Raw genomic sequence first — 16,063 nt, 5'->3', positions numbered from 1 at the left:
TCTGACTCACAGAGACCCTATAGGACAGAGTAGAACTGCCCCATAGAAGTTTCCAAGGAGCGCCTGGTGGATTCAAACTGCCGACATTTTGGTTAGCAGCCATAGCATTTAACCGCTATGCAACCAGGTTTTCCTTTATACTTGATCAACCAAAATTACATAATTAATAATCAAGCACTTAATATGCATTAGAAAGACTTCTACTTTGATGGGTTGGTGTTTCTGGTGCCTTGAATTATCTAATGGACAATTACTTTGGCCCCTTGGAGGTTTTTATTCTTTGTGGCAACACACCTCAGTAATATTCAGAATCTTAGTAAGATTCAGAAGAGGGCAGAGGTATGCCCATCTTTTGCAACTCCGCATGCTCACGCCACCTGGAGAATCTTCGCGTCCCTCGCTGGGGCTGCACAGCCCAGAGCGAAGGCCACAGCCCGACGTCGGCCATTCTCCTCTCGGGCCAGCCCTTTCCGCCCTGCGCGTGCCCGCCCCTTCCTGCCCGGGAGGTTTGATTCCTTGGCGGGCGGAAGCGGCCGGAACCGGGCGGTCGGAGAGGTTCCTGGGGTCTCCTCGCTCCTGCTGACTCGCTCCGGACCGCAGGCTGGCGCCTCCGTGCCTCTGCTGGCCCCGGTCCCACCCGCCTTCGGCCCCTCAGGTCAGTGCCTCCCGCCCGCCTGCAGCCCCCGCAGGTGAGGGCCGGAGTCAGGGCCGTGCCGGGCGTGGGAGAGCCGCCTGCTCCTGGCTCCGGGAGGCTGCCCCACCTTACCAGCCCTGCCCCCTGGCTGAGTTAGGCTTCCTGACCCTCGATTTTCCCCTCTGTAAGCGGGGATGATGATAGTATCTACCTCACAGGGTTATCGATGAGCTATGCAGGCAAAGCGTTTGCCACTCAGGAGGCTGCCATAGTTGGGCTGCCCGTTCCGCGTTTTCTCGGCTCTGTCTCTGCGAAAGAAGTTCAGAAAGGGTTTCGAGTTATTTCCGTTCGTTCAAATCAATTTACTGGGGTAGTCCAGTAAAAAGGAAATGTGTTATCGCCCCCTTTTCAAAGTCTGCTCAGCTCCCCGAAGTAGTGGCATAAAATGCCTCCAGTGGAACAGCATGTGGGAAAAGGAAGGGGACTCCCAAAGGAGGGTATCCCAAGACAGCAGTCAGGCCCCTAGCACCTAGGATGAGTAATTGTTCTTGAACTTCATCTGTGGTATTTCTCCTTGGTAGTGAATAAGGCAGGGGTATCATTAGAAGCCAGAGTTCCTAGCTTTTTTGCTCATGTTTTGGTGGTTGTTTTCCAGGGGGTTTGGGAGAAATCAGCAGAAAAAATCAGAAAAATCTTTTACTACACTTTCATGGGCTTGTTTTGCCAGAGAATCTGTTCTTCCTGGACATCTATCTGGACCAACCACCTAAAGTCCCTTAATGGACCATCTAAAGTCCCTTAATGCTTTCAGGAATAAATGCTTTTTCGTTGGTGCCTCTGTAGCAGAGCAGGACAGGGTGTTAATTAAATTTACCGCAAGGCTGCATTATGAGCCATTCTGTATTCTAATTCTTATTTGAAATTACCCTCAGCATCAATATCTTACCAAGCTCACTAGACAAAGTAAATGTGTTATACAGCTGGTTAAAAAAAAACGAAAAAACAAAAAAACCCATTGTGGTCCAGTTTATTTCGACTCATAGCGACCGTATAGGACAGAGTAGAACTGCCTCGTAGAGTTTCCAAGGAGCACCTGGTGGATTCAAACTGCCGACCTTTTGGTTAGCAGCCATAGCTCTTAACCACTATGCCACCAGGGTTTCCACGGGTAATAAAAAAAAAAAAAAAATTAGGGTTTCCACAGGTGATAGTGTAGCCCAAATTACACTATGTTAGGAACAAAATGCTCCCAATTTGTTGCTATACTATAAAATTCAACCATAAACTTCCTTCCGTTATCTAGCCAATTCCTTGTTTTCTCAGAGAAGTTCAGGATCCCAGTTATATATGCCCCCAATTCTTCTGCTGTTTAGTCACAGCCAGAAGGGCTTACTTAGATGTCTGATTGAGGTCTGATTTCCTTCTCCATCATTCATAGTTCAGTGGCTGCCTTCCACATTGACTGATCATGTATCTCCTTTAGCAGCTACAAAGTTAGGTTACTCCAATCACATCTTTCCTCTGTTATGTATTTCCAAACTCTAGAGGATAAATAGGGCCCTTAAGATTATTAACCAGCTCTACATCCACAAAGTTGAAAAACTAAGTGAAATCTGCTATCCATATAGTAGCTTACAATCTGAGCACCAGTTTTCTTATACTGTAGCAAAAATTATGTTCCTTGGATTCGACAGATATAATCTAGGCACACGTTGGTATACTTATCCAAAGACATGGTACAATTTGAGGGAAGGGGGTAGATGGAGAAAATAGAAGAAAGAAAGTACGAAGCTGCATGGTTGCAGCCTTACCTTGGTACAAGTCAGTCTCTCCTAGTTGACCAGAGGCCATGACCTGGAAGTTTAGAGCTCATTTGGGAGAAATCTATCAAAAGGTTCATTATGACACTATATCCCTCATTTAGGGAAGTGAAGTCTGACATCAAACTGCTTCCTCTTTCTGGGGGGGTGGGTGGGATTTGAAATAGCCTAGTCCTTTGTATGAACTTTAGACATGTGTTACTGGCGACTAGGACTGTTGTATTTCCTGAAGCCTACTTCTTACCCTTTGTCCATCTCATGGCTTTTAAACTTTGAAATTGGTTTGTGTTTCCTCTTCAGTCCATCTTTAGTGGGGTAGTCTGAGTACCCCAATACTACCTTAATTGTGGCCTTTCTTTAATGAACCTGGCAACCTACTTTTACAACAGGCAACTTTTCCAATGTATCTGTAGCCCAACATTCCCGCATTATCAGTCTCTGGCTCTTTCTATTTCTTCTCTCTCGTAAGGTCCCAAAGATTTCTTAGCCTTGTGTGTGCTTTTATTGGTTTTATTGCTTGTTTTGAAATTTCTTGAGCCTGTGATTCCTGTCCTTTGGGAGTGGGGCTCCACTTCATTCCTACATTTACTCCACTGACAAATGCCCTTTAAAAGATTTCTGAATTACTGGTGCTGATAAGGGCATTTCCAATCCTATCCCCTCAGGTGTCCAGTGAGAATAAATATGTTTTGAGTAAATTTTGCCACTCCAGTGGAAGGAGAAATGTTTCACTGTATCACCAGTTTTCCCTCAGCACCAGCATCTAAGTTTGCTTCTTCCAGGGCAGCTTCAGTGAGATTAAAATTTCAACTTGCTTACTAAGTTGCCATTTCTTCCTTGGAAATGGCTGATACTGTTTAGTGGATCAGAATGCCTTTCACTTAGTATCTTTATCCTTCCCGCTAGTTTTGCTTTGATGTTGAGACCAAATTTTTTTTTTTTTTAGCTAATTCCATTTTCTCCTTGAGTTTTGATATTTTCCTTGTAAAACTTCTGCCTAAAACTTTCTTTTTTTTTTAAAGGCTCTTGTGGATAATAATTTACCTTGTTTTCGAAGTAAAATGATTCATGGAATCAGAGTGTTTTAGGCATATACAAAACACCCAGTGCATAGATATTTAAAAAATTTTTTTTGTGGCTCTTGGGCTTTTGATCATGTTATTCAGTTTTTTTCTCTTCCTCAATTCAAGAAGATGGTATACCTTTATTGTAGTACAGGCCTATCCTATTACTGTTTTTTCCTTTATAAACTTCTGAGGTGGAATTCACACTCTAGGTCTTTCAAATTCATGACCATTATTAAGGCTTAGTAACATGTTGGTTACTTAGCTCTGAATGAGACCAGCATGAAGAGCAGAGAACTTGAAGTTAATAGACCTAGTGCCTGTCCCCCATCAATCGCAGAGCCTTAAATAACTCTGCCCGTTGGTGAAGTAAGACTGTCTAGTTCTAGAAAAGAGCACCAGCACCAGGTCTCTGCAACTGGGAAGCAGCAATGAAGATCAAGATGCCCTCTCCAGGCGGAACTTTGCTTCTCAAGTTTAGTTGCCGGTGCATGCACTCACTTTACCTGACGTAATGACGGAATAGGGTCCTGGAATCCTGAATCCTGTGCCATAATAGCTAGTTCACTGCTAGATCAGTACAGGAGATTTCTGTACAGCAGACAGGCCAGGCAAAGGAGCACTTCGTTCCTAGCTGGGCCTTGGCCTTAAACCCCCTTGTGAACTCTAGGGCCCTGATATGCTGGGTTGGGCCTGACTCAGTGACCTCCTCTCTTCTGGAACCTTTGATTCCTGCTTGGATTTCTAAGGGATATGGGGGCACTCAAAGTTGACACCCCAAGTCTTGTCCTTCATACCAGCCTCTGGGAAGAAGTGTACTTTGAGAAACTTTCTGTATAGATTCAGAGAGCTTTAACCCCTTGTCTAGCTACATGGAGAGCTCTGCTTTGCAGCACTTAAACTCAAGTCCTAGGACTTGACCCATGTATGAGCACTTTCAGAAATCTACTTCCCAGAAACTTTCTTTTAGTAGTTTTAGTTTTTTCCTCCTTCTTGGCTCCCATGAAATGGTATTCTTCTAATTCTTTTTTAGGTGTTCTCTCCCTGCCTCTTCCTCTTGCCACTCATAGCTGTAGGTCTGGTTATGGATAAGGCCTTAGCTGTCAACATTTAAACACCTTAAAGATTTATCTTTCACTACATCAACTATTTGATTTTGTGTACGGTGTGAGATACAGATGCATTTTTTCCACATGGCTAATCAATTGTTCCAGCCCCAAATCTGCATTTTCGATTAGAGCTACCAGCTGTACCTCTAAAAGCAGTTTAGATTCAGTATGTGTCAACCTTTTCTTCCTTTGGGATCTTTACACTTGGGTTCCCTCTTTCTGGAATGCTCTTCCTCTCATTCTTTGCTGATGAACAACTCCTGTTAAGGCCTACTGAAAGGTCAGCAGTTTGAACCTACCAGCCGCTCCTCAGGAGGAAGATGCGGCAATCTGCTTCTGTAAAGATTGAAGACTAGGAAACCCCGTGGGGCAGTTCTACTCTGCCATATGGGGTCACTGTGAGTCGAAATCGACTCGATGGTATCTAGCAACAACAAAGGTTTTATCTTTCATATTTAATATCTAGAATTGATTTTTATATATAGTGTGAGATAGGAATACAGGTGATTTTTCGTGTGACTAATAAATTATTCTAATCATTTATATGCCTAAGATTTATTTATATTTGCAGTTATAAAAGTAGAGAAGACAATCTAGTAATATTTTCTTTTTTGATCATGTAGTATTTCTGTTTTACAGGTTTTTTTTTTTTTTTTTGCATTTCTGAGTAAACTTCCAGGAGGACTATGAAGGATTATGGTGAACTTCTCAAATACTATGAATTATATGAAACTATTGGGACAGGTAAAAAATTTTTTTTCTTGGAGGTGGGGTTAGATAACTGTTGAGAGTATAGTCTGTTTGGATAATCATGAGCTTTATAGTATAACCTATGTAGTTTTAAAATTCTTCTACCTACTTCAGTAAGAAAAAGTGGAGCAAGAGCAGAAAGTAGTGGGGGAGGCCTTGCAGGTCATTGCAAGGACTTTGACTTATGGTGAGTAAGGTGGGAAGTCATTGGAGGGTTTTGAGCCAAGGTGTGACCTGATCTTTGTTTTCACAAAGTCATTTTGGCTTCTTGGTTGTGAAAAGACTAGGTGGGGAGAGGAAGGGCTGGAAGCAGGGAGATGTTAAGATGTTGTTGCGATAATTCAGGAGAGTGATGCTGGAGATGATGATAACTTGGACCAGGGTGATTCCCGTGGAGGTAGCGAATGGGGTGGGATTATGGATACACACATGCACACATTGTGTGTGTGCATGTGTGTATACATATGTGTTTTAAAAAATTATCGAGATAAAATACAGTAAAATATAAAAAGTGCACTAATCCTGACGGAGTTTTACATGTGTGTACATTCATATATTTATAGAACATTTCTAGAAGATTGCCTTATGTCCCTTCCCAGTCAATAACTGCCTCCTTCCACTCAAGGTAATATATATTTTGAAGACAGAGCCAATAGGATTTGTTATAGAATGTGAGAGAAAGGGAAGGGCTAAGTATGACTCTGAAATTTTTGGCCTGGTCAAGTGGGAAAATGGAGTTGCCATTACTGTAAAGGGTTTGGGAACTCTGGTGGCACAGTGGTTAAGAGCTTGGCTGCTAACCAAAAAGTTGGCAGTTTGAATCCACCAGCCGCTCCTTGGAAACCCAATGGGACAGTTGTGTTCTGTCCTGTAGGGTCGCTGTGAGTCGGAAGCGACTCGACGGCATATAACAACAACAACCAGGAGCTTCTTTTTGGAGTTCTTTTAAGTTGGAGATTTCTTTTAGATGCCTAAGTGGAGACATTTATTTAGATTTTGATCCAGTTTTGAAGCATAATTGCTAATTTTCATATTTTTCAAACCAAATGAAAGTTTTATATTATTCGTCTTCTGTCTCAGAAATTTTACGTTGTGTTCCAAGAGGGTTAATTATAAAGCAAATTTAATTGCATTGTGAATTGTAAAGCAGATTTCTAAAGAGTAGATTCTGTATTGCAGAGTCATACTGTCATGGTTACAAAACAAAAGGCAAAACTTCAACTAGACGTTTGACTAGAAGAGGTTAGGGTTGTAGCTAATCTTTTGGAAGTAACAGGAAGAAAGAACCACAAAATTCCAGAAAAATTTGGATTAATAGCCTTTTAAAAGTATATGAAAAGGTGTTTGTACCTGAGTCTTCAGTTTGTTTCTATGATGATATCTTGGTTAGTTTTGTCTCTGTCTTCATAATACATTTTCCTATGCTTAGGTGGCTTTGCAAAGGTCAAACTTGCCTGCCATATCCTCACAGGAGAAATGGTAGCTATAAAAATCATGGATAAAAGTGCACTTGGGGTAAGTGTGAAAATTATTTTTTTGCCAAGATGTTCTATTTATAGATCTATTTTATGAATTAAAAGGTCCCTGGGTTTGAGCTTAGCTACTGACCGAAAGGTTGGCTGTTAAAATCTACCCAGTGACACTGGAAGAAAAGCCTGGTGATCTACTTCTATAAGATTACAGTCACTGAAAACCCTTTGGAGTGCAGTTCTGCTCTTAAACACATGGGGTCACCATGAATCAGAGTTGACTCAATGGCAATGGGTTTGGTTTTGTGAATTAAAACCCAAATTTGCTCTAATGTGTTAGTTACTGCTAGAATAATATTTCCATACTCCTCCTCTCCCCCCACAAATGTCTTGTACTTAGATCTATGGTTTAAAAAGTAATTTGGGGGAAGGGGTTACTTTATTCCTCAAATTTTAATGTGGGACAATGATACTACAGAAGTCTGTAGGATCCATTTTTCTGCAGTGTTTTTTAGTCTTCTAAGTGTTTATGGGAATTAGTATCTCCCTTCTTTCTCTTCTCGTGATATCCATACTAAATGTTGATCTATTTTATGGTATAATAGATAAACAAAGTGATTAATCTTGTGTCCTAGATTCTTGTTTGAAGTGGTTTTAGAAGTTATCTAATGAACCCTTTTCCAAATCTGTTAATCTCTTCTAAGTGATTTGTTCAGCCTCTTCTTCCTGTACATGAATGCTTCCAGGATTGAGCAGTTCATTACCTCCTAAAGCAGCCCGTTCAATATGATCTTGGCTATAATGTCTCTGAAGTTACTTTTTTAAATACTCTTTGGCGGTCTTTTTGGGCCTTCTAGTTTTAGTGGCGTAGTGGTTGAATACAATGGCTGCTAACTAAAAAGGCCGGCAGTTCGAGTCCACCAGGTGCTCCTTGAAAACTATGGGGCAGTTCTACTCTGTCCCACAGGGCCACTATGAGTCAGAATCGACTTGACGGCAATGGGTTTTTGGTTTTTATTCCCTTTCCAGTGTTTGAAGTTGTCCTTGTTGTTAGATGCTGTCGAGTCAGTCCCGACTCATAGTGACCTCATGCAAAACAGCTCGGCTGCTAACTGAATGGTTGGTGTTCCAACACCCCAGCAGCTCTGTGGGAGAAAGATGTGGGAGTCTGCTTCTGTAAAAATGTGCAGCATTGGAAACCATATGGAACAATTCCACTTTTTCCAGTAGGGTTGCTATGAGTCATCCTGTGTCTTCTTTTTTTCTGATTCTTAATACTATCCCCTCATATGATTTGGTTTCTAGACTTTTCCTTATTCTGGTCTTCTGCTGAGAATTCACTGGTCTGTTAGCATGTGTCGGTGGCTGCGTCTTTTTTTTGAAGATAAATTTAAAAAATGTTTTAAAAAATCTGTGTTAAAATATTATTTTTCTTCAGGATTGAGTTAGTCTTAGAGTTATTAATAGTATATAATATAAACATTTTTTAAATGTTGGTAAGTATAACACATAAAAAAACCCATTTTACTGAAAATGCATTTTTTAATTAGATATACTGGGCTTTTTTTTTTTTCTGGCATGGGATAGGGTTTAACATCAATTCTTTTATTTTTTAAGGATGTCGGTGCTGATGTTGTTGTTAGGTGTTGTTGAGTTAATTCCAGCTTATAGTGACCCCATGTGACAGAGCAGAACTGCCCCATAGGATTTTCTAGGCTGTGATCTTCATGGGAGCAGATCGCCAGGTCTTCCACCTGTGGAGTGATGAGTTCCAACCACCGACCTTTCGGTTAGGGGCCGAGCACTTAATCATTGCGCCACTAGAGCTCCTTTTAGTGCTGATAAACATACATAAATAAGTCAAAGGGAGTGTAAGGAGTTTCGTTATAGCAGTGTTGCTCAATTCTTTGAACTCCTTCCAAATGAAATGCCAAAAATTTCATAGTGACCCATGTCAGAAATTATTTTTAATAACCTGTCAGCTGGCACATCAGGCTCTCCTGCAATTTTTTTCCCCAGTGTTCAATAGTATATTTATTTATCTAATAAGCAAAACATTAGAAACCAATTTTCCTTGAGTATTTAAACATTGATTGCAAATTTAATTAAATTCCCTTAAGAAATTTAAGCATCAGTTACAACTTTAGTATGACTTATTCACTTGAACATTTCAGCCATTTAAATAGCAAACAAAATGTATATTGTTACTACAAAATGTATTACCATTCTCATATTCAAAAGTTATTCTAAAGCATCAACATGTTGATATTAATTCATTTATCCATATTTCTAGACTTTTATATTTCTATTCCTTTAATGTTTATTTTAAATAACCTGTTGCTATTGAGTCAATTCCGACTCATAGTGACCCTATGGGACGGAGTAAAACTGCCCCATAAGGTTTCCAAGGCTGTAGTTTTTATTGAAGCACACTGCCATATCTTTCTTCCATGGAGTAGCTGGTAGGTTCGAATTGCCAACCTTTCTCGGTTAGCAGCAGGACTCTAACCACTCCATCACCAGGGCTCCTTCTGGTCACATAGTTCTTGGCAATTGAATCCTGAGTCACTGATCATTAGACTGCGCCTCTTTTTATAATAAAGATTTGCCTGTTACATCATAGATTCCTAGATTGTTGTCTTTAATCTGGACTTAAAATTTTTTTTCAACTTGGTTATCCTCTTCTTCAGCCAACTTTTTATTTTGAAAAATTTCCAAGATCATAGAAAAGCTGGAAGAATAAGAAAGTGAATACCCACATGCCCTTTACCTACATTCACCGGTCTTTAGCTCAGCATAACTTTTTTTCTTTAATTCATAAAACATTTATTGAGTCTGAATTTCTAAAGCACGTGTGTCTGAAAATCTCGGCGTGGTTCTTAAAGACTACCACTTGCAACTGAAAGTGGTAGTCCAGGCCTGGGAATTGAGAAGAGCGTCTCTGTCATTTCCCTTGTTGGGAATGCTAATCTAGGAGAGTCCGTGATCGTTTTAATTTTGTGGACATTATACTTTTGACCCACGTTGAACTTGTTTTTCACAACACCCTGAGTCCTTTCTTACGAATATACAAATAAGTTTTGTTCCGACATTCTTCCGTATTGTTGAACAATTTGTTTGGGGGCTTTTAGTACCTTTTTGATACTTAAGAATGCAGTTGTTGATATCGATGCTTGGAGCACTTCTCAAATGGATTTATTGGTCATTTGGCTTAATGTTTTGTCACAGAATGATTTGCCCAGAATCAAAATGGAGATCGATGCCTTGAAGAGCCTGAGACATCAGCATGTTTGTCAACTTTATCATGTGCTAGAGACAGCCAACAAAATATTCATGGTTCTTGAGGTTAGTAGTTTGTTCCAGAGACCTAAAAGCATTTGATCACTTTATCAGTAGCTAAGAGTACATGTCACCTGAAAGATTAGAATAACTGTTAGCGGCTTGTCTCTTTGAGTGCTGCCTGTAACAGTTTCCACCAAGGTAGACATATATAATAAACTGTAGATTCATTGTAAACGTACACTTTCTAATACACCCCTCATCGGGTGGTGTGGTTCAGTGGATCGCGTGTGTTAGAAGTTGCTCCTAGAGGGAAGGATCGGTTTCAGTTTTACACAGGTAGCCTCCAGTGCGTGCGTAATGTGAACCAAATGCTTTCAGGTCTTAACCTGCTTTTTTGGCCTGAAAAGTAAAGTCTTTAGAAGTTGCATCATCCATCCCTTATTTCATTTTCTTCATTCTCAGCCAAATGATTTGCAACTGTGCATCATTTTCACAGATTAGCACTGTTTTAGGGCAGATTTTAAAATTCGTAATGTTAAAGGTTTTGAACTTGGAGCCATTTTCTCTTTCCTATACTGTAGACCCACCCACATGGTCTATAGTGGTGATTTTAAAACCTTTCATTTTTAGCTGGCTCCTTTGTCCATATTACATTCTTAAATACAATTAATTAAAAAAAAGAAATAATCATGAACCTAGGAAGTTTTTAGAAGGTACAAAAGGGTATGTATTAAAAAATAAAATCCTTTCTTCCCTGTATACTAGTTACCTAGTTCCCTTCCCCTGAGTCAATCACTGCTATGTTTCTTGTGTCTCCTGTAGAGATTCTATGAATTAGAGATACATGCATGTGTGTATATAGCTTACAGATTTCTGTCACGCATGGTCATGTACTATAATATTATTCTGTACCTTATTTTTGTTCCCACTTAACAATTTGACTTGGTAACCATCTATGTCATTCATAGAGATTTTAGATGTTTTTTGTTTCTATTTTGTATTATTCTTTATTTTGTATTTTTCTTTATTTTGTATTTATTTGAAAATACGCAACAGGCTGTTTTCTTTGTGTAAATCTCATGTGGGTAGCATTCAAAAAATTGACTCTTGAGGTATACTTTACATATAATAAAATATACACATTAGATATATAGTTTGACAAATGTGTACTGTCATGTAATCCCTACCCCAGTGAAGGTGTTAGAACATTTCTATTACTCCAGAAAGTTTTCTCCTGCCCTTTTGAAGTTGATGTCTGTAACCTCACCTGCCCACTGCCCTTCCAAGTAACCACTAATCTGATTTCTGGCGCCCTAGGTTAGTGTTAGAACTTGATATAAATAGAATCATACAACCTGTACTCTTTTGTGTCTACCTTCTTTTGCTCTGTTTTTGCGATTTATCTGTGTCAGTAGGTATGCTTTTATACCTTAACTTTTTCTACTTAATACTGGAGATTGTTCCATACAGTCCATAAAGAATTTCCTCTTTTTTTTTTTTTTTTGTTAATGGCTGCATAGAGTTCCATTTTCTAGCTATGCCATGGTTTGTATAGCTTGAGCATTTGGGTTGCTTCCGGTCTTCTGCTGTTACAAACAGTGCTGCAGTGGATGATCTGTAAGGCGTAGTTTATTACATGGGAGAGCGTATGTATAGGAGTAATTCCTAAACATGGAACTACCAGGTCAAAGACTTTGTGTGCTTTATAATTTTAATATAAAATGAAGTGAAATCTTAAATGGAAACCCAGTTTCTAGAAAAGTGAGCTGCTCTGGAGTAAAAGGCATGGAAAGCCTAGAGCTTTGTTCCCTGGCACCTACCCTCCTCCTGCAGCCCCTGAGGTATCTCTGCAGAACTGGGCTTCTTCTGGTACAGATCAAAACCACTGGTCTATGGGATGGAGAAATAATAATTGCTGCTGGGCTTTTATTTCAGGTAACCACACCAAATTTAAATGTGTTAAGATTAGAATGGGTTTTAGTACTTTGCTATAAAAATATAAAACTCCGAGTGAACTTAAAAATCACCGCTGGTCCTGGGTTCTGCTTTTGCTTACTGGTAATAAGACTGCTAGAGACTGAGAGGTATTATTCTCATTCCTGGAATAATTGTTGACTTTTTTCATCCTGACAGTATATTTAAAAAAAAAAAATTTTTTTTTAAAGCTAAAAAGCTTTTTTATGGAAAAGCTTTTCTTTATGGAAATAAACATGCACAAAAATAGAGAATAATACAATGACTCTTCATGTACTCACCTCGCAAAATGAAGAATTATCAATCTTTTGAGCTTGCTTTATCTATATCTCTCACATTTTTTTTTAAAACTATAAAAATACTTTAATATGCTGAAAACATTTTGTCACATTTAAAGCAACACTTTTAATGGTGACCTGAGATTGTGTATCATGTGTCAGAAATACGCAACCAAACTCCTACTGTCCTTTCTTCTCAAATATTTAGTAAAAACTTATTGTGTATCAGGCCTTTGCTTGGACATTTAGGCTGTTATTATTATAATAGTAACACAATTATAAGCAACGGAATCCCTGGGTGGTGCAAATGGTTGACATGCTTGGCTGCTAACCAAAAGGTTAGAGGTTCAGGTCCACCCAGAAGGTGCCTTGGAAGAAAGTCCCGGCGAGTTCCAAAAAATCGGCCATTGAAAGCCCTATGGAAATAGTAGACAAGTGTTACCTTTGGTGAAGGGTAAGACAACGCACAGTAAAGGGGAAGTCAGCACGGTGTGTCCAAGGCAAAGTCATAGAAGCTTCCTAGACACATCCAAACAGCTTGAGGGACTGTGTTGCTGGGGCTGAGGACTGGAGACCATAGTCTTGGGGACTATGACATAATAACTAGGTCAATTGACATAATATAGTAAATAAAGAAAATGTTCTACATCCGACTTTGGTGAGTAGTGTCTGGGGCCTTAAAAGCGTGAGAGTGGCCATCAAGATAAGCCTGTTGGTCCCATCCTGTCCGGAGCAAAGGAGTATGAAGAAAACCAAAGACACAAGGAAAATAATAGCTCAGGGGACTAAAAGACCACATAAACCACAGCCTCCATCAGCTTGAGCCCAGAAGAACTAGATGGTACTTGGCTATCACCACCGACTGCTCTCACAGGGATCACAATAGAGAGTCCCAGAAAGAGTGGGAGAAAAATGTGGAGCAAAATTCAAATTTATAAGACAAGATCGAACTTTCTGGTCTGACAGAAACTGTAGGAACCCCTGAGACTGGCCCCCGGATGCCCTGCTAACTCAGAACTAATGCCACTCCCGAATTATACTTTTCAGGCATAGACAGGCCTATCAAACAAACAGTAACACATGTGCTTTTTAGTTCTATCAAATACATGAGACCAGATAAGCAACTCGTGCCCAAAAGCAAGATGAGAAGGCAGGAAGGGACAGGAAAACTAGATGAATGGACACAGGGAACCCAGGATGGAAAGGGGGAGAGTGCTGTCACATTACCGGGATTGTAACCAATGCCATAGAGCAATTTGTGTACAACTTTTTGAATGAGGAACTAGCTTGTGCTGTAAACTTTTCACCTGAAGCCGAATAAAATTATGAAAAATAACAGCAATAACAATAAATGTTTGCTGAAAGGAAAAAGAAAACCCTATGGAGCATAGTGCTGCTCTGACACACGGGGTCACCATGAGTCAAAGGTTGCTTACAGTCTTCTGCTGTTACAAACAGTCCTGCAGTGAATGGTCTAGAACTGGTACATAACAAATGATGCTGAGAGTATTTCTGGAATATGCCTCACTCAGTTCCTTTTCCTGTAAAGTTGAATTAATAACATCTCTGAGTTAAGTGTAATCGTTTTATTTTAAATTCCTCTGAAGTGATTTTCGTGAGTAATAATATCTATGTGACTCTCTTATTGTCGAAGTACTGCCCTGGAGGGGAGCTGTTTGATTACATAATATCCCAGGATCGCCTGTCGGAGGAGGAGACCCGAGTTGTCTTTCGTCAGATAGTATCTGCAGTCGCTTACGTGCACAGCCAAGGCTACGCTCACAGGGACCTCAAGCCAGTGAGTGAGTGGGTCACGGTTAGATGGTCACTTGAGAGTTCAGCTTCAAACCTGTTATGTTTAAGTTTTTAAACGTTCTTTCTGTTTAGTAATTTATCTTAGTCTTTCTTCTTTTCTTCGTTCCACTCTGAATGTATCGCATTTCTGTTTTCTTCCTTTACTTTTGACTTTCGGTAGACTTTTTGGATGAACTTATTATAAGCATTCAATTTATCTGTCAATCACGTGTGACCGTATAAATGTCTTTGTAATCAACTGTGAAATATAAACCTCAGGATTTTGCCTCCAGGAAAGAAGAATGTTGAGTGTTTTTTTTTTTTTTTTAAAGAATATTGAGTCATTGAGTATTTTCCATTTAATATTCTTTTCCTAATCCTATCTTCCTTTAATTTTAATTCCATTATTCCTCAGAAAGGACCAGAGCAGTGGAATGGACAGACTCTACTTAAGGACAGAATAAAAATATAAATACTCTTAAGTCTGCAGGTTCTGACTAATACGAGTAATGGTGAACATGGATTTAAATGTTACTTGGTACCAAGGTCACGGTCCTAGAATTGGGTCTGACAAGATATAGCAGTGTTACTGTTCTTTTCTCTCTGTTTATATTCAGCCCTTTCATTTTGAGCTGGCTCTTTTGGTTTAAATTTACTTTTGGCACAAATTGTGCTTGCTTTTTCTGTAGTTGAACCTCAAAGCACCAAGGAGAAAATGGCTTATGCTAATGTGTTGTGAGGAGAAGCTGTGTAGTAGTTATCATTATTCTTCCTCTCTCTTCTTCTGTACTTCTTATCATTCATTCTTATTTTAATGATTTTCACTCTGTTCGGCCCAGGCTTTTTAGTACCTTAAATAATTTTTAGAAATGACTAGAGGTGGGGATATGATACAAGGTAGTCAGTGTATGGTTATCAAAATATCTTTGCCTTCACATTCCCAAAGCCAACTCTTCAGACAAAGAGTAGACTGGACTATAAGACATAAAGTGATACTCATGAAGAGTGTGCTTCTTAGTTCAGGTAGATACAGGAGACTAAATGGGCATCTCCTGTCTGGAGGTGAGATGAGAAGGCAGAAAGAGATAGAAGCTGGTTGAATGGACGTGGGAAACCTGGGGTGGAAAAGGGGAGTGTGCTGTCACATTATAGGGGCAGCAACTGGGGTCACGTAACAATGTGTGTATAAATTTTTGTATGAGAAACTAACTTGAACTGTAAACTTTCACCTAAAGCACAATTAAAAAAAAATATGTGTGTATATATATATATATATATATATATATATATATATATATATATATGTATGTATCTTTGTTTTCTCAGGAAAATTTGTTGTTTGATGAGTACCATAACTTAAAGCTGATTGACTTTGGTCTTTGTGCAAAACCCAAGGTAAGTGCAGAAATAAAAATGAATTTATTTCCTTTGTAAATGTACCTCTTAATGTGTTATCTTGCACTCTTGCACTGACTTCTACTTAGTCTCCATTGAGCCTGGGTGCCTCTGTGGAGAGGAGCCCTGGTGGTCCAGTGGTTAAGCACTCGGCTGCTAACCTAAAGGTTGGCGGTTCGAACCCACCAGCCGCTCCGTGGGAGAAAGATGAGGCAGTCTGCTTCCCTAGAGATTTACAGCCTTGGAAACCTTATGGAGCAGTTTTACTTTGTTCTGTAGGGTTGCTGTGAGTTGGAATTGACTTGATGGCAGGGAGTTTGGTTTTTGGTTTGGTCTCCATTGAGAAGAGTGTTAAACTTCATCTCTGGTGCCAGTAAGTTTTTTTTTTTTTTTTTTTTTACAAGTTCTCTAGGTGATTCTAATATGCAGCAAAAATTGAGAACCACTGCTGTAGGTTCAAGGCTGGGCACCACACCCATGGATATTTTGTGAGG

The 16,063-nt window shown here is 39.6% G+C and overlaps 1 protein-coding gene across 5 annotated transcripts in view; it reads left to right on the top strand.

The window, feature by feature from the left end:
- The first annotated feature begins 5,269 nt into the window (after positions 1 to 5,269).
- The window catches only part of MELK (maternal embryonic leucine zipper kinase), a 96,857-nt gene continuing 86,063 nt past the window's right edge, over positions 5,270 to 16,063 (top strand). For 3 of the 5 annotated variants that reach the window (XM_064291726.1, XM_064291729.1, XM_023545129.2), the window contains exons 1-5: positions 5,270 to 5,371; positions 6,807 to 6,892; positions 10,075 to 10,191; positions 14,035 to 14,178; positions 15,501 to 15,569. In XM_064291726.1, coding sequence (XP_064147796.1) covers positions 5,314 to 5,371; positions 6,807 to 6,892; positions 10,075 to 10,191; positions 14,035 to 14,178; positions 15,501 to 15,569 — 474 coding nt within the window. In that variant the 5' untranslated portion in view covers positions 5,270 to 5,313. The other 2 variants (XM_064291727.1, XM_064291728.1) reach the window with 2 other exon arrangements.

This window comes from Loxodonta africana, chromosome 9, assembly GCF_030014295.1.
Source record: "Loxodonta africana isolate mLoxAfr1 chromosome 9, mLoxAfr1.hap2, whole genome shotgun sequence".
In the NCBI taxonomy this organism is placed as follows: Eukaryota; Metazoa; Chordata; class Mammalia; order Proboscidea; family Elephantidae; genus Loxodonta; species Loxodonta africana.
Note: the sequence above shows the minus strand (reverse complement) of the source record. Positions and strands in the feature narration are given on the sequence as shown.